The following is an 18,381-nucleotide window of genomic DNA, read 5'->3' as shown; positions in this document are numbered from 1 at the left end:
CCCACTTGATGTCCGACACGAGTTTTGAGTTTTCTTTCCACATTGGACCATGAAAATCGATAAATATAAGGATGGAATTGCGTTCTGAGCTGAAGCCACCCCCCTTACATTATCTGAATAGGGAAGGGGTTTAGTCCGCAATAATCTTTTTGTCTGTGCTTTAGGTCCTCATGTACGATTAGTTGATAATTTTTCCCCTTGAGAAAGTTAAGAATTTCCTTGGACAATAGGTATATTTGCTCCCGCTTTTTCTAATTTCTGTTGGCTCTGGATATTAAAATATTGATTCAGACAGCATTTTAAATTATTTCAATTCTTGGGGATCTGTTCCTTATAAAGCCCATCATGGCTCATACTCACATTACTGCCATTAGTGTACAAGGACAGACAGATCCTTTTTCAAAGTACAAATTACTGCTTCAGACTTCAGAAGCATGGAGACACAGGGCAATTGCTATTTTATTCAAAAATACAAATTACTGTGAATCTGTACTTTCATTTTTGCTCCAGCTCTCATGCGGTGCCACCTGTTCATGCACGGGTGTGTATTCCTGCAAAAACAGAAAATGCTTGTAAACCTTGAGCTCAGTTGTTAGTTGTTAGCAAAGCCCATGGAGAGCGAATTTTCACAGAACTGATTTGCAGATTGGAAGATGACACTCATCAATGGAGCTGGCCTCTGCGTCATGCATATTGAATCACATTTACTTTTACTGTAGTTGAGGAGAGGAATGAATCCGCCTCTACTTTCATTTTAGTTGCATGTGAAGTGGCTGTAACGATGATACAAGTTTTGTAACAGCTTCTGGGTGCAAGGGTAAAGAGGCAACGAAGATTTGATCCTTGCTAAGGAAGTTGGAAAAGTCAATTAAACAGAGAGCGAGGGAGTGTTACCTCCATCTTGCGGAGCAGCTCCTCGGGGGTGGTTGCAGATATGACGATATTCCTGGCGGCGGGTTTGATGAATCCCTCTTCAACTCCTTTGTCGAACAATGCAAGCAGGCAATCGTAGTAGCCGTCCACGTTTAAGATCCCAACCTATTCATTCGGAAGCACAGAGCATCATGGTTCATGTCCAAGTTGTGTTGTTAACATTGTGGAGTGTTTGTCTTATTTACTGGTAGTGACCAGGCCTGTTGAGGGACTACTGAATTCATTTCAAGGCCAACCAACTTCATGTCAGTTTTGTGACTTGTGTTACCAAATTCCTACTTCAACTACAAGGATTAGTATTTCAATCATGTACCTAAACAATGGTTGTTACGTCATAATCATGGCCGTTCCTATCACACATACCCACAATGAGAGGAGACCAATTTGAGACGCAAGTGCTAAGCAGCCCCATATCAATATGATTAATTAATGTTAACGCAATCGCGTGTGAATCAATTATTTTCTTAGACTGAATAATTAAAAATTTTCGAGTTATATGCAATCGGAGCGCGAGCGTGAATTCGAAGACATCCCCTTTGGCCAGAATCAGTTAAATCTAGTTTGTCTTCAGAGTGAGTCTAAACGGCTGTCCAACTGATCCTGTTCCTTCAAACATTTATCACGTGTGTGGAGCGTGGCAGATTATTTTCTAGTTAATGACAATCATCATTATAAAGACTGCCCGCAGTAACGCCACTCTTTGTTTTAAAACAATTCACTCCAACCAATAGGATTGGATCTAGCAAAAGGTTAATTGTTCATGACGTGCTGAATTAATATTTAAGTTTCCACTGAGAGAGTTTAGTACTGGTAATGCTTCAAACAAAATTATTTCTAATAGAAGAATACCTCGCAAAAAAAATTCACAGTAAAAGAATGATTAGCTACCTGAAGAAGTATCATATGCTTAAACTTATGCATTCAATATACTTTTATTAAATCAAATCAGAAAAAATGAAAAAAAAATCTAGAATACATAATGCATGAAAAAAATTCACTTACTTTGATTTGATTGGAATTTCAGTATATAAACTTAAGCATCTCATTTATTAATTTCCATTAAAAATGGTGATGCGGACATTTTTACAGAAACAAAAAAGGTCATCATAAAAAAATCTTAACAAACATATGGTATCTAATCAAAGAAAATAATTAATCATGTGCCGGGAGGGCGTGGAGCGAACGAAGATTAACCATTTCATAATCCTAGAAAGATATAACACTTCTCGACTTGGTTGTTATTTTATCGTATTTCTTTGGTCAGATCGAGGCTTTATATTATAATAGCGTGGTTGCGTTTACTAATCTTAATACTAAAACTTTCCAATACGGCGTGCGTAGAATTTATTCCAGATGTAGCTATTGATATACGGTACTATTTCTTTAATTTTTATTTAAGGTATTGATAGCATGCCCACGTTATATCAACATTAGCACATTATTATTATTATTAAATTAATGTACGTGGATGGTCAATGGACGACGGCCAAAAGATATAGAGAGCAATATTTAATATAATAAACCACTGATATCTCTATACGTCAGTCTCTCTTTGAAGTTTTATTTAGTCCAACGGAATTATACAACAAGGCGTATACAATGTGTCGTCATTTAGAAAAGACTACAAGATTTAATAATTGGCAACACGCAAATTGAGATTCCCAAATTAATTTAAATTGATATAAGATTATTAATAAATTATCCAAGGAATTTCAGGTCCGAACACGGTTTCATGAAGGGGGAGGAGCACGTAATAGATCAGAAAACAAAGTCCATGAGGGGATGAAGATTAGAGAGAGGAGAACTTACTGGTTTGTTATGGATGCCGAGCTGAGACCAGGTTATGATTTCCAGCATCTCTTCCATGGTTCCGTATCCTCCTATACATACGAGTATGTATGTATGTATGTTCAATAATTAAAATGATATATGGTAATATGATTGGTATGAATTGATGAAAGAGATATGAAGTTGATTAATAATTAAATAAGTACCGGGGAGTGCAATGAAGCAATCTGCTCGACGAGCCATCTCGGCCTTCCTTTCGTGCATACTCGAAACAACCAACACTTGTCCCGCTGCATGCCCTGATATCTGCGCTACCTCACGTACACCCCATAATCAATGACTCAAACTACAACTCCCTCATTCTTCATGTCTATTCTGTGTTTGTGTGTGTGCATAATACAATCAGGCTTAAGTTTTGATCCTCAGAGAGATGAGTTTGACTCATCATTCATGTGTACGAATACGATACCTCAGCAGGAACGAGTGCAGCCGGGATGATTCTGTTTCAAAAAGGGAAATGATGAATCAGAACTGGAATCACTTTAATTTATTGATGAGTGCTGGGAAAGTTGAATTTAGGGCCACGGCGTGACATGCCAATGATGTCTAGAATTTCTGGTTTCATTCTATAGGTACGGTGTGAGTTAAAAACAAGTTTAAGGTTTTACATATATGGGTGAGAGGGAGTCGTCTCACCCTACCACAGAACAGCCGCCTTGGTGTGCTGTCCGGGAAACCACACCCATTAATCCAGTACTGCTTCCTCCGTACACCAAATCCATCCGCCTCTCAACCTGCACAATGAATTGAATTATATATATAATATATATATATTGAAATAGGGAGAGAGAGAGAGAGAGAGAGAGATGAGAGATCAGAGAAAGAGGGAGAGGAGGAATTACGTACGAGGTGTGTAGCGAGATGGAGGGCAGCGTCACTAAATATGTTTCTGTTGCCAGGTCTGCTTCCGCAGAAAACACACACCCTCTTGAGTTTAGCCATGACATGAGCAGCGATCCAGCAAAGGCCGCATCGCATCGCGTCTCGTCTTATAAATAATACTGAATGATGGCAACGTTGAAGAAGTAGGTATAGCTAAGGAGGGAGCTGCATATGTATGACGCGTGAGAATTGAGATGGCCGCATCCGATTCTTAATTTCAGTCAAACCACATTCTCACTCCTCCCTTCCTCTTCATTGGTTCCGTAATGCTTTTATATACATATTCTCCCTCCCCTCTCTTGCTTGCCCCTCCGTTTCCATAAAGTGGTTCCTCTCTCAATTCAAAAAAAGAAAAAAATGGTTCCTCCCTGTCGTCACTTCTGCATCACCATTCACCCACACCCCAACATCATTCCTCTATATTCACCCCCCTCCTCCTCTAGCCTCCGCACACACACACACATATGTATCCTTCTCCACGTGCCTCCATTTCTCTCATTGCCTTGGCTTTTAGAATGCTATTCTTCTTCTTCAAGGCAAGAACCGAACCTACAAACCTAACACTTGGCTCCACTCTATACATTAGATCGTGATGAAGGTATGGCGCGCATATATTTATATTTATGCATACATAATTACTCTTCCGGTTCTTAATATAATACCAATTTAACTAATTTGATTAGATTAAGAAAGTTAGATAAGTTAGTTAATTATAAAAAATATAACACGTTTTTACTAAAATACCATAATCATCTTTCTTAATACCTCATCTTTCTCTTCTACTTAATTAATTATAGTTGAGGGAGTATCCATAGGGATAATTTAGAGAAAATTGATAAATATGAGAAATTGATCTTATATTTAGAATCAAAACTAACTCAACAATTAGGTCCTATATTAATAACTGGAAGAGTATCTTAATTCGTGATTGGCTTTCACATACGATAGATAATTAATGGACATAACGGAAGGGAATGAAGACGCTGATTTTAGCTTTTTTTTTTTTTTTTTTTAAGTTCTTGAAAGATTAGGGCTGCGGAACTGCATTCGCACCATAATTAACATGCACGACCTGCTTATCCTGATATAGCCCCATTACCCTAGTGGCTGTCATTTCTCTTCCTTTAATTTTGTGCTTTCCTCACAATCTTTTTCTCTTTTTTTTTTTAACAAAAAAAAGTGAATACCTTTATCTGACCAATACAAATTCATATAATTAACTCCCATTATATTGTGTATAACCACCGAAACGAATTATTCCTCTAATTGCAAAATTGTGATAAACAAACTTTTCCTCACAAAAGTCTAATATGCACGATGTTCGGCCAGTGTTTGAATCTGACATTAGGCCATCGGTGGTCCACCATTTTCACACAAGTTTGTTTCATATATCTTGGACTCATCATGACTGACAGCGGAATCATTGTAACATATGACGAGAAATCCTTGACAAGAAATCGCTTCTTCAACTTCTTGGACATTATTATCAATAACATAAAGAAAGAATGAGCACGATGATGATCGTTGGTTGGTTTTCCTTTTTCCTTTATAACTAGAGGAGGAGTTGGTGTATGTCATCCGCCAACTAGCTGTGGAGCTAGACGCTTTATGCCTTTACTTTGCAACATAACAAAAGCAATATATACCATATAATGGCCACTACAGAATAGAACCATTAGCTTTAATTTCAGTGGCTTTTGTGGAGTAGACACGAGTTATAACTGGGGATTCCCTTTAACAGCTTCAAAATGAATCACTTAAAGTGAGAGACTAGATAAATTTAGAATGGTGGTAGCTCCTACTTCTATGAGATTCAAATATTAAAAGACAAACTCGTGTGTATATCTCTTCTCTCATTTTAGATAAAGTTATTTCGAAGAATCTATCTTAAAAGCACCTTTTTTAAATTACATCACATAAATAAATGCTCGAAAGAGATCAAACCTACAATCTTTCATTGCTAAAAGTAGACTGCGACGTGCTATTAGGTCATAAAACCATTAGCCATTTTAATAACACTTTGGGAGAGGGATGCCCTGTTTTTGGGGTCATTGATGATCGCATTAGGGAGATCAAGCGTGAATTACAAATTATGATGGCCAGCGGTCCCACCACTTATTAACTCAATACTTATTCAATCCCTATTCTCATTAATCTCCTTGCAACATAAAGCATTATCTTTTTTTCTCTTTCTTTTTTGATTACAAGGAGGCATAGAGGGTTGGGAGTGATCAGGGCATGTCAAAGTTCCAAGACACTTCGGTCGCATCAAATGAGCCACAACTCTTGATAACTCTACCAAGTAGAAGATGCACCGACCATCAGTTGGCATAAACCTATACCCGTAACACTCCCAATCACCTTCTTTGATGATTACAAGAAACCAGGAAAAAAAAAAAAAAAAGATTTTTCTCCCATGCACACCTGCGCACACGCAGGCATACGCGAATAAAAACATAGACACACATGAATAACCAAATTAAACAAATTGACAAAAAGCTTCAATATCACCCTGTGCGGACTGCATTTTTAACCAATCATGGTATCAGAATTCAGAAATGAACAGAAACTTCAACTGGTTCCGGAAACTGGAACAACATGAGGTCAAAGAAGCGCCATATACAATTCCCAAACGGATAAAGTATGATTACATGTAAATACATCGGAAGACATTGAAGGACCACAAAATTAGTGGTGGGGCCGGCAACTGGCAGATAATTTTTTCACATTTACCACGGATATGTGACACAAGTACGTGTGTAATGCTTGAATATATACAAGAAAAAATGAAACGCATTCCCGACGGCTTCAATTCTGATTTGAGAAACATACACCACTCCAGTGCATTGAGCAGCATCAACTGACTAACAGCCAAGTCCAATCAGCTAACTGTTGAGGAGTTAATAGATGAGGATTCAGCATGCTTTGCCACAAAGGACTCCACAAGTGGGTTCACAAGATGAGGTGCTTCATCCTTCATGCAATCATTTGGATTTAATAATCAATGACATCATAACCAAAAACAAAATAAAGTCGTAAAAACTAATAGAAAGAGAGAAATTATACAATGAGAGAATGGAAGAGCGGGAGATTTTCTGGGTATTAGCCAAAAATGGCACCCAAGAATTAACAGGCAGTTTGGTACAATTGGAATGGATTATAAATAAAATAGAATTAAAAAAGGGGTTTTGTGTATGAAAAGGGTGTTTTGTACATTAAATACACGAAGCAATGAGAAAGGACAATTACTGTTAAGTAATGATGATAGAAATATAATAGATATTGCATATATCACATTTATATAATGAGAAAGGATTCTCTTTCGAATACTCAAGCCATGTAGAAAGAGCATGAACATGACACCGCTGTAACACACAGCACGAACCTGGGGGCAATGACCAACATTTGGAAGGACAACGAAGTCTTCTACAGAATCAAAATCCTGAAAGTTTCTTCCAATCTCGATTGGTTCCCACGGATCCTTATCACCCCATGCTATCAAAACTGGGCACTGGAAAAAAAAAAAAAAAAAAAACAGAGAACTTTAAATAAAATATCTCATTTTAGCTTTTTAACTTGTATTCACTTGTTTGATTCCCCACGAGACACATGTCTAGGATTTTTTTATTTGAGAGCACAGCGGGAAGAGGAAGCTTACTTTCACTTGGGGTAGTAGTTCCTCAGGAAGAGGACCACCTGAATAACATATAAACTCAAGAAATACTTCTGCTGCTCCAGGTTGCAGCCCTGGATTAAGGATGATTTGCACAAGTTCATCTGTCACTTTGGAGGTATCGTGGTAGCACTAGAAAAAATTTGAAGGCAACAAGTATCATTACAGTGGAGAGTATTTACTATAACATCTGCATCCAGATGTAATCATTCGACAATGACAGGGTAGTACCTGGGAAAGAATGCTCCTCACAGATTCTTTAGTTGCAACAGCATTGAAGAACAACTTGCCAACAGCAGTATCCCTGTAAGGTCAGGAAGGGAATAGTAAAAATTTTCCCTGGCAAATTTTACCTGAAAGTGAACATGAAGAATCTTGCATTTCTTTTGTACCTAAGCAATTTCTGGAATGTTCTAATGAAAGGTCTTCCATACCAAGGCTGCTTCTTAATATGAAGCATACGCAGAGATATATTGAGAAGGATAATGCCCTTGCAGATTTGTGGATCCATTACTGCCGCCTGAAGACCAACCACCCCTGAAAAATAAGGAACAAATGTGTATTGATAGTATAGAAACTGAAATCCCAAGTATTGTGTATGACTCATGCGATACAGAAAGATAGTCGCTTTACAATAACCTTAGGAAAGAGAAGACAACTGATTGCACACCATTATGTTCCGTCAATCAACTCATAATAACTCTATGTTCTAGTGCTTGTCAGTCAATATTCTTCTTTTACATATAACCATCAAGACTTGTCCTCAAGATGGAGCAAAGAATCATACACCCAGCTTATAGACATTTGAGGAGAAAAGATCTTCTAAGATTCTTAGGAAGGACATCAGCAATGAGTCCTTCAAAATGTTTATTTCTAAAGTATATTGATAGTATTCTATCTAACTCCTCCAAAGTGAAGTTCTAGTTTATTTCAAAATGTTATGCTTGATTTGGCTAGACTAGGTTGAGATCTTGAAGGATGTTCTTGTAACCTTGAGGACATCAATTTAAAGCAATCTGTACACTGAGTTTCGTTTAAATGACTCCCGCTAGCATTTTGCATTTCCAAGGGACGATTCATGCAGTTCCATTGAGTAAATTTTTAGGATTCCAAAATAACATGGTAATAATCACATCAATCGGTGGATTCTTTTTATTTTAGGTTTGTATGGAAGACTAATCAGTCATAACTATTGATGATTTTTTATAAAATTTTCAAGTGACAGGTGCAAACAAAGAAGTAAAATGAATAATTACAACAGAGAATAGATGAAAAGGAGTAATTGTCAGATCCTTGCGGGGAAACATGATGAAAAATAAATCAGAGTTTCGAAAGTATTCACCTCCAATGGAATTGCATACAAAGAATGCTTCATCCTTAACAACATCAACACAAAACTCATTTAATTGAGCAGCCCATGTCTCAAAAGTATAAAATGAGTCATCTATAATTTGACGAGGATTTGGTTTATCTGAATATCCATAACCAATAAGATCAATGGAGTAAACCCGGTGAGATTTTGCAAGAACTGGAATATTTTTCCTCCAGTGATCACTGCAACGATGTGTTTTCTCAGTTACTCCAAGGAACAAAATAAGCATGGAACCAAATGGATCAAACGGCAAAACTTACCTACGGGCAATACATGATGGGTATTCTCATTAAAATGTCAGAGCATGTATGCATTAATGTAAGAAAAAAATCTCTAGTTAATAGCAAGTCATTTCTCTATTCTTCATAGAGGTCATGGGAAGAGAAAGGACAGCAAGGTGGCTTTAGTGTTGTGCTCCTTTTGCTGGAGCTTGGTTGTGTTTGGCTGGAGCGCAATCCTCACACCCACGGAGAATTAAGGACAATATTATCATATTCATATTTCATAAGTATGTTTAGTTGTATGACGGAAAGCGGAAAAATGCTTGTACTACAGAGATATGTGAACTATTTACTACTGTATTTTATAGAAAAAATGTACTATTAACTCAACATATGTGACTGTATCCTGCAGAAATTGCCAAAATCTGTTGAATCCATGGACAATTGATCACATTGACTGACTCGGTTCCCTGTTGTAGTAACAAACTGACATCGCCAGAAAACCAGAGGCCTTACCATTTTATATTTCACTATAAAAATGAGTTAATATCTATGTCATGGACCACAAGACGAAAAATAAGTGAAAAGGAAGCTGCTTAGGGTTTCCAACCAAAGATGGTGGACTTTACTTTTGGAGAAATTAATTCTAGATTGAAACTAGGAAAGATAACCGTTCCTATCTATTAACATGGCGAAGTAAAATAATAAAAGAGGAATAAAAAAAAAACCTCATTGCTTAGTAGCTTGATTGATAGCTTCACAATTAACTTAACCCTGCACCTCATTTCTGACTTCCATAAACTTCATAAACCACTTTAGTAATTCACTTCCATTATAATGGAACTTAAAATTGCATATGTCATAAGTGGCTTTCTTATGAAGCTTCTATATCAACAATCACAATCAAGACCCCAGTTTGATTTCAAAACAAAACCAATGTAAGCATCAAACATTTCTATACAAATTCTTTCAAGCAATTCTTCCATTAATGGCTATAGCATTTAGTTGTCAGTTAATGAGAAGGAACGTATGAGCAATGTGCACCTGTTTGCTCCAAAACCATGCACTAGAACCAATGCGGGGCCATTGTTTCCACAATGTTGATAGCGAACAGAGTAACCCCTCCAGTTCCAAATGCTGAAAGCCAGAAACATAAAGCATAAGGGTATATTGAGTAAATCAAAGTAATGAAACTCCAGGGACCGACGCAAAACAAGCAAGAGGGCGGAATGGATAAAAATAACTAAGTAGTCCTCTGGTCCTGAATATAAGACACTTTCGTAATGTAAATTATACTTAAAAAAGGGTCTTATAGAGGAGTATCAACATATCATAATGGGAAGGGAAAAAAGCCCTTAAAGCTGGAAGCACACGCCTATTCCATTGGCCACACAGCGTAGTTATGTTTGAAAAGTTGGGAAAAAAATTATATTCCGATGCTGCAATAATAAATTTGAATAGAAACAGAAAAGGGATAAAAAGACCAAACTTTTAACAACATGGCTGAACCAACGAAACAAAATATGCATGCAGGAAACGAGAAATAACGCCTCGAATGCTTCTTCACAACTCAAGTAAATTTGCCAAATGAACTCGACCTTTCGTTGAGGCAACAAAAGGTACAAGTCCTGGCTCCTGGTTTTCTAAGCCGAAAGTTACTTGTAACCAAAAAAAGAAGCCCACGATGAGCAAAAACACGAGTGAATCCATTGAAGCTTGGTTAAAACAACTACCGGGTTTGAACCTCGAACTCTGCGTCTTTAAAGTCCAACGGTATTTCAGGAACGGGAACGGTCTTCTGCTGGATTTGACCATGCAGACCAGAAAATCCGACAGTCTGAATTGATTTGAAGGATTTAAATCTCCGGAGTAGACGTTGAGTATTTAATTTGGGCAGACGGGTTTTGAGGTTAATGCAGATTGACGAAGCAGTTTTCTGGTTTCTCTGAAAAGAGGAGCAAGGCAAATCAATCTGTGAAACGGGCGTTGCATGGAGAGCTGTGCGCGCCATATGGTTCGATAAGAGCGACTGAGCGAGCGTACAAGCTCCAATCTCCGAAGTGAAAAATAACGGTCCTGCCCCCGGCTGAGCTCCTCTGCTGACTTCTTGAGGAGCTCAATGCCACAGTCAAAGCATGGGACTGGCAGCGGAATTCAAGAGCTAGAGGTTGCTAGCGAGCCACGCAGCTCAATCCCAAAAACCTCATTATACCTATCGCACAACTCCCTCTAAAATCTTCAGCCACGAAAAACAAAAAATAATTATATTTTACAAAATATCCCTACTTATTATAATTCCTTAAAATAGATTCTTCTAATTTATTGAACGATAAAATTGCCCCAAAAAGAGTAATGCTTTCTTGGAAAAACAAAGCATAAAGTGACAATTATTTGCGAACAAAACCAAGACCTCTAGATCAAGAGTCAAGAGTCATTTCTCAAAATTTGTAATACACACACATGCGTATATATCATTCACAGAAACAAATAAATTTAATTCGATTATCAACGTTAAGCTAAATTGAACTGGGATGACACTACAAAATAATAAGCAATTCGCTAATCTAATCCGTCGTAAATTCTGTCACTAAAATTAGAAATAAAATTTAGTGACAAAAAATTTTCATTGCTAAATTAATGAAATGATAGATTATTGACAAAATAAAATTTTGTTGTAAAAGGATTAGTGACAAAAAATTTTATTTTGTCACTAAATTCTGTAATAAATCTGTCGCTAAATCTGTTGTAAAAGGATTAGTGACAGAATTGTTCTGTCACTAATTTTCAATACTAATATATCACTAATTCCCATAACAAAATATTTTGTGATGGAATTTCACTAATTTCTGTCACAATTACGTTATTAATCAGTCACAAGAAATAATATAATATAAATATATAACAATTATTTTTAATATTTATTATAAAATAAAAATATAATGTATCATAATTTTTAAATAATACTCCTCCGGTCCTTATTATAAGACCCAATTTGACTTTTTATTTGGTCCTAATTATAAGACCCACTCCATTTTCTCTCTTATATTTATGCATTTTTTTCCAAGATAATCCTTCTAATAATGATAGTTTTAGCCAATATACTTAATTAGCAAGGATATTTTAGGAATAACAACATTTATTTATTATAAATAACCAACTTAACTTACTTCCTTAATCTCTTCAAATAAGTCAATTGGGTCTTATAATTAGGACCGGAGGAGTATATTATATAAAATACAAATACAAATATTATAAAATAAAATAAAATAAAAATATATAATATACTCCTTTAGTTCTTAATATATGAACTAATTGTTAAGTTAATTTTGATTCTAAATATAAGACTTATTTCTCATATTTATTAATTTTTTTAAAATTACCCCTATGGATACTCCCTCAACCATAATCAAGTAAGTGAGAGAGGGAGGATATTAAGAAGGATAATTATGGTGTTTTAAAAAAATATGTTATGTTTTTTATAATTAACTAACTTGCCTAACTTTCTTAATCTAATCAAACTAGTTAAATAGGTTTTATATTAAAGACTAGAAGAGTACTTATTATTTAGTTAAATATTTGAATAAAAATATTAATTATTAGAATTTTTTACTAAAATACAAAAATTAAATTGAAATAAATAATAATATATTAATTTATATATTATATTTATTATATACAGTTATATTTGTTATTATACATATTATATATATTTATTTTTGCATAAAAATTTTGTAGAAGTTTCTTAGCTCAATTGGCAAAAGCTTCAACACACATGGAGGAGATCTTAGATTTAAACCAGCATCATCCCTTCACAAAAATAGCCTATTTGTGATGTAGCGATGATGTGAACGAGAGCATAATGTGACAGCTCACAATGATAGACACGCGGCGATGACACAAACAAGGGGATGACGTGGCTGCTATGGGAGGGAGAGGAGGACGTGAAGTGGCAGTGGCTACATGAGAGGGAGAGAGGAGGAGGTGAGGTGGCAGTCACCGATATGACATGTGGTGGTAACCAGGGATTGCTATTTTGGGACAGAATTTATATAAGATATCGGTTATTAATTAGTGACGAATTAGTTATTAGTATTTTTTTCTCACACATTCCCTCTCTCTTCACCTTTATATTTGTCTCTTTTAATTAATAAGGGTAGAATTAGAAATAAAGTATTAAAAAATTACAGGTGATAACTAAAAAGAACCAAAATCTCTTCCAATAAATCACAACTAAAAAAAGAGAGAGAGAGTGGTACGGTCTCTAATGAAAGCGGGTTGCGTCCTGTGCTTATTTACCATCCCTCAGCGGAAAGCAACACCAACATGCACATTTGCTCTTTGGTTGATGGATGTGCCGCATTCATTCTGCGCTTTCTCAAAAATACGTGCAAGCTTAACTCAATCGACATCATTTTCACATTGATTAACTTAATGTTAGAGAAAAAGCGCATGGAAAAGCATCCGCATTACGGCTTCACTGCATGAAATTTATTTCAGGTGCTCTTTCCAATATTGCATTTGATGATATGCTCATTTCATAGTCAGGCTTCATTGCGGGCATCCCAACGAGTGCGTAATGAGAAAGCGGGCATCTCCCTTCATATATGATATGCTAGTATCTTGAACTCAATTAACGTCATTTTCAAAATGGCGAAAAAAATTAACGTCATTTTCACATTAATTGTGCGAATTAAACCGCGGAGTTAATCTCAGATCAGGACAAAGAAAAGGGTGAAAAGGACAGCATTGCTAGCAATTCTGAAGGCCAGTTTATTTCAAGTGCTCTTTCCAAGGTTTCAATATATATACTACCACTGAACCACCTTCTTTTTGGATTTTTGGCGTCTCTAACCCTATCATTTTCAGAAAGGCCAGTTTATCTGGTCTTTAGAACCCCGGTGGCTGTCAGTGATCGCCGATGCCAAGCCCAGCCACTGCACGGCGAGCACAAATCAAAAGGATGACGACAGGCTACGCTTCTTACATCGCAATGATATTCGTTCAGATAGCCCATGGAGGATCAAATATCCTCATCAAAATCCCCTTCGACAAGGGCCTTAATCAACTCGTCCTCGTAGCCTACCGCCAGCCATGCTTGTTCTATTCCCCTTCGCATTTGTGCTCGAAGGCATGTATACGCATCTCTTTATGCATAAATGAATAAATTAATTTGCAGCTAGCGCCCTGCTTATGAGTTCAAATTCGCATATGAAGGGATAATCTGTGAAACGCTGTTGAAGCAGGAGATCGCTGCCTTCACTCTCATTCTCGGTGATGCTGAAGATCTTCATGATGTCTTCGCTCGGAACTACAGTTCATCTAAATGTTTACTCCTCGGGTCTTTACCGCGTTTCTCCAAGAGTGGCCAGTGCCTTGAGCAACGTTATTCCTAGTTTAACTTTCGTCGCGGCAGTTATTCTGAGATAATCCTGGCTAGCGAATTACTACGGTTACGTTCCTGGTTATATCTCCTGCTTTAGTTTGTGTCCACTCCCTTGTAAAACTGTAATCAATTCAAACCTGATCGGTAACTATATGGATGGAGACGGTGAAGATTAGAGAAGTTAGAGGGCAGGCCAAAGTGGTGGGCACAGTGATTTGCGTAGGTGGGGCCCTTCTCTTTACGTTTTGGAAAGGAGGGGTTTTGTTGAGAGCATTTGTGGAGAGGCCCCAGATTCCCGTTCACCCGACAGGCCGTCCCGAGGTTAATTGGGTCAAAGGATCGTCTCTTATTCTCGTCAGTCATGGAGTGCATGGCTCATTCTGCAGGTGCAATGTAATTAAGCAAGCAACGTTACCATGTTAGGGATTAAATTATCTTTTGCAAGACCGAGTGTATCCGGCTCGGTTGTCTCTTAACGTTCTGATATGCTTCTTCGCATCACTACAGTCCTTTGTCCTTGCCCTGTTTTTTGCCAGAAACTTGAGCTTATGGAGGCTGAACTGGGATGTGCAGCTTTTGACTGTTTTCGATTGTGTGGGCTATACAAATAATAATCCTGTTTTCTTCATTTATTTTGAGTCTACTAAATCGCATCTAACTTTCGGAGGCAGGATTTGCTCGGCCAAGTGATAGTTTTCTGCATAACTTCGAATTTGGAGCACGGACTTGGCCTCCACTTAAGATGGAGTTAAAGGCCTGTCTTTGTATCTCAAAACTGATCGCCAATCTTCATCTGATATGTGTCGTTTTGGCTTGTATTTTCTATAAGGTTATTTGGAGGGAAAACCTCACAAAATTGGAGGGAAAAAAGGTTATTTGGCGACGACTCAGCGACTTGTTAAAAATGAACAATTAAGTTAAAATGAAACAAGCAAGTTGGTCGGCCTGTTGGATATGGTTAAATATATAGCCTTTTCGGGGAATTTATATTGGGTGACGCCAAATTTCTTTGAAAAAGGTATGATGGTATCTTTCGTACCAAATTTCTTTGCAAACATGGTGTATCAGCGTAAAAGGCCCCTTTTTCGTGGCCATGTTTATTCCGTTGTTGCTAGTTTTCGTGGGAATCTTCTCATCCATTTGCTTTTGCAGAGAGACTTCATTTGAGCAGGTGGTTTCATTTGTATATATACCTTAAATGTCAAATTCGATTCATTTCCCCCCCTAATTCTCATTGTTGTATACGTTGATATGTGTCATTATTGCACATATATATATGCAGCTTAGCGGGTGCATTCCTGATCAGTGGGGGACTTTACTGTGTGCTTTGCGGCAAAAGTTTCGATGCGGCTTCTGTCACTGAAAAGGGAATAGAAAAGCACACGAATGGGAATGAGGTGCTCCGAATTTGTGTCCAGCAGCAGCAGGAAACTTGTGACAACACCTCCTGAGTCACAAAATTATCGAATGCAGACAAGAATCAAGTGACCCACATATATAACAACATGTCAACAGTAGCGTACAATGTTGTGCTTGTTAAGCATGTAGCCTTCAGAAACTAAATTAGACACCCAAATATATATTTATATATATAATCACTTGTGCTTTCCATATATACTCATGAAGACTAGACTGCCCGCCGCAAGGTGCTCAATCAGCTTTGTTCCTTGTCTCTTTTTCTGGATGTGTCAGTCCTGCCCTTGTATCCTCGTCAGTCCAATCGCATGCTTTGGAGTAATGCATGGCTTATTCCTCAGGTTCTATCCTATGAATACGTACACGTGTAAACACACTCAAGACAAACGATGTATCGATCATTGTATTGTTAAGGAACGACAGGCGGTTTTTACCGTTCTTTGCAACTTTATTACGATCATTTATAGATGTACAAGCACATGGACACGGAGCTATAGGCCATCGTGTTTTGTTTCGTCTAAGGGAAAAGGGGAAGGTTGGCTAGTTGGTGGACGCGAGGAGTGCTGGTAAATTCAGGGCTAGATTATTAGGTACGTACGTGGTACCTGCAAACAAGGTGCATCAGCAAGAAAGGGCCCTCACCCATCATATATCATTCTGTACCATACCCATATTGTTGGTATATATCAACTGTCAATCCTTATCTCCACTTCTATTCCTGATCTGATGCCGCTGATGTGGATGTATTGGTTTGGAGAAGGCGAAGAGAACGAGAACAAAGTCAAATAGCCAGCTTGGTGAATTGTATGATCAAAAGAGAGAAGAGAGAATGGCAGGTAGGAATTAATAATAAATAAATGAAAATAGTGAAAATAATACTCCTCCGGTCCTTATTATAAGACCCAATTTGACTTTTTATTTGGTCCTAATTATAAGACCCAATCCATTTTGTCTCTTATATTTATGCATTTTTTCCAAGATAATCTTTCTAATAATGATAGTTTTAGCCAATATACTTAATTAGCAAGGATATTTTAGGAATGACAACACTTATTTATTATAAATAACCAACTTAACTTACTTCCTTAATCTCCTCAAATAAGTCAATTGGGTCTTATAATTAGGACCGGAAAAGTAGTTAGTTGTGGGGTCGGTACGAGGCGTCATGGAAGGAAAAGGGTGAAGCTTGGGGGACGAAAAGCCAACATCGTGCTCGGCTCCTTTTGGCTTGCTGCCTACGTACGTACGTACATACGTACATGCGCATCAAATGAATGGCACTCCCCTAGTGCCACCTAGCACATATTATAACAAGGTATTATTAACTAATTCACACATATTTAAAAAAACAGTTAAAAATATTAAATTCATCATAAATTTTAATTAATTTTCAATTATATGATCATCCTTAACTGTACTAAATTTTAACATCATATATTAATTGTTACCATTTCACCACCCTTGTTAAATATGGGCATTATGTGAAGAAAAAAAATATTTAACATTCATTGAAACTGGCACAGGCTCTTGTAAAAAAGGATCAGAAATTTCTTTTAAAAAGAGTCTCATAATAAGAGCCAGAGGAAGTATACAAGTATGAGTAACCGGGGGGGGGGCTAACTATATATTCATCATTCTTGTCCGGAGAGTATTAACGATGTGAGAAGCTACACTAATTAATAACGAAAAGGAGATGTGGGCGTTGACTAGATTAATGAAGAGGACCTCTAAGTGGGGGACGCCCGGGAGAAAGGTTGGTGTGTGGGGACCGTATTTTGTGCATGTAGACTTTGAGAACGTTTGGTTGGTTCATCGATCTAACGGTCAAATGCCTTCCCTTCCCTTAGAATTTCTCTTCCATCTTCTCACCCGTGATATATACATATACAAATGTATGCGCGTTTTAGATGTCGTGCCTGCCTATATATCTCCCCAGTTTCCATCCACATACATTGCCATTGCTTGCTTCTTCTTCATTCAACACCACTGCGAAGAGGATCCCCAGAGTCAGTCGCACATACACGCATACGCACGTCTTGCCTTCGCCCTCTCCGGAGCTAGGCTTTCCGTCAGGTGCGTTTTCCGGACACAAATCAACGCATTTTATTGCACAACATATCTCTTGTGTAATTGTCTCGATCTCTCCTCCACACGCACACACGCATATACATATATATGGTTGTTTGTGTGTGCAGTAGCCTGGGCACTTGCCCTTTACTGGGTTATGTTTGTGATGCATATCCCGAATCTTGATGACAATTAAGGTAGTATGTATTATTATGGGGATTCTGGAGTTGGGTTAATGCATAATGCACATTAATTAATTAAATTGCGGCAAGTGATTTTGAATGATATGTATATGATCTGGAGTGATAGGGTTAATTAGTGATGGATGTGGGAGGTATTATTATTATTATTATGAAGAGGAAGAAGAAGAAGGAGAAGGCATATAGATAGCAAAGCGGATATCAGAATGCGCAGAACTCTTAAATCTGTGGTCAACAGCCCATTCCTGCATCCGCATCGGTCTTTCCGCTCTTCCTCTATCTGATGCCCCAGAATAGTGGTTAATTAGGAATATATATATCTGGAAAAATACAAACACATACACATATTCACATGCATGCATCTGGGTGGATCTCAGGATGATTTA

At 37.4% G+C, this 18,381-nt stretch overlaps 2 protein-coding genes and 1 pseudogene across 5 annotated transcripts; 1 reads left to right on the top strand and 2 right to left on the bottom strand.

The window, feature by feature from the left end:
• Positions 1-331: 331 nt before the first annotated feature.
• Positions 332-12,638, bottom strand: LOC114718507 (cytokinin riboside 5'-monophosphate phosphoribohydrolase LOG8-like). The gene is made up of 9 exons (XM_028903844.1): positions 12,627-12,638; positions 4,429-4,439; positions 3,628-3,769; positions 3,418-3,515; positions 3,191-3,221; positions 2,928-3,027; positions 2,743-2,813; positions 895-1,038; positions 332-551 (listed from the first exon to the last, which is right to left on the bottom strand). The coding sequence occupies exons 2-9, from the start codon at positions 4,431-4,433 to the stop codon at positions 477-479; spliced, it is 666 nt and encodes a 221-aa protein (XP_028759677.1). The 5' UTR covers positions 4,434-4,439; positions 12,627-12,638; the 3' UTR covers positions 332-476.
• Positions 6,152-11,089, bottom strand: LOC114718505 (pheophytinase, chloroplastic). Of its 4 annotated transcripts, none has more exons than XM_028903840.1 (8): positions 10,663-11,089; positions 9,974-10,066; positions 8,679-8,890; positions 7,729-7,873; positions 7,568-7,640; positions 7,322-7,468; positions 7,049-7,174; positions 6,152-6,637 (listed from the first exon to the last, which is right to left on the bottom strand). In XM_028903840.1, the coding sequence occupies exons 1-8, from the start codon at positions 10,938-10,940 to the stop codon at positions 6,545-6,547; spliced, it is 1,167 nt and encodes a 388-aa protein (XP_028759673.1). In that variant the 5' UTR covers positions 10,941-11,089; the 3' UTR covers positions 6,152-6,544. The 4 variants fall into 4 exon arrangements, with proteins under 4 accessions (XP_028759673.1, XP_028759674.1, XP_028759675.1 ...); XM_028903841.1 differs by having other exon boundaries at positions 7,328-7,468; XM_028903842.1 differs by having other exon boundaries at positions 7,771-7,873.
• A 1,249-nt stretch (positions 12,639-13,887) lies between the features above and the next one.
• On the top strand, positions 13,888-15,849 carry LOC114718481 (WAT1-related protein At5g64700-like; annotated as a pseudogene).
• The last annotated feature ends 2,532 nt before the right edge of the window (positions 15,850-18,381 follow it).

This window comes from Neltuma alba, unplaced genomic scaffold (assembly GCF_004799145.2).
Source record: "Neltuma alba isolate B1F8T4 unplaced genomic scaffold, ASM479914v2 tig00011850_pilon, whole genome shotgun sequence".
Classification (NCBI taxonomy): Eukaryota; Viridiplantae; Streptophyta; class Magnoliopsida; order Fabales; family Fabaceae; genus Neltuma; species Neltuma alba.
The sequence above is the reverse complement of the archived record's forward strand: the minus strand, read 5'-3'. Positions and strand labels throughout refer to the sequence as shown.

Coding starts and splice junctions, on each gene's coding strand:
- LOC114718507 (XM_028903844.1), bottom strand. Junction 3,516..3,627: donor TCCATCTCGCTACACACCTC/GTACGTAATTCC, acceptor TTCATTGTGCAG/GTTGAGAGGCGGATGGATTT. Junction 3,028..3,190: donor CTGCACTCGTTCCTGCTGAG/GTATCGTATTCG, acceptor GAGGTAGCGCAG/ATATCAGGGCATGCAGCGGG.
- LOC114718505 (XM_028903840.1), bottom strand. CDS start 10,940: ATGGCGCGCACAGCTCTCCATGCAACGCCCGTTTCACAGATTGATTTG. Junction 8,891..9,973: donor CATGGTTTTGGAGCAAACAG/GTGCACATTGCT, acceptor ACATCGTTGCAG/TGATCACTGGAGGAAAAATA. Junction 7,469..7,567: donor TGAGGAGCATTCTTTCCCAG/GTACTACCCTGT, acceptor AATTTTTTCTAG/TGCTACCACGATACCTCCAA.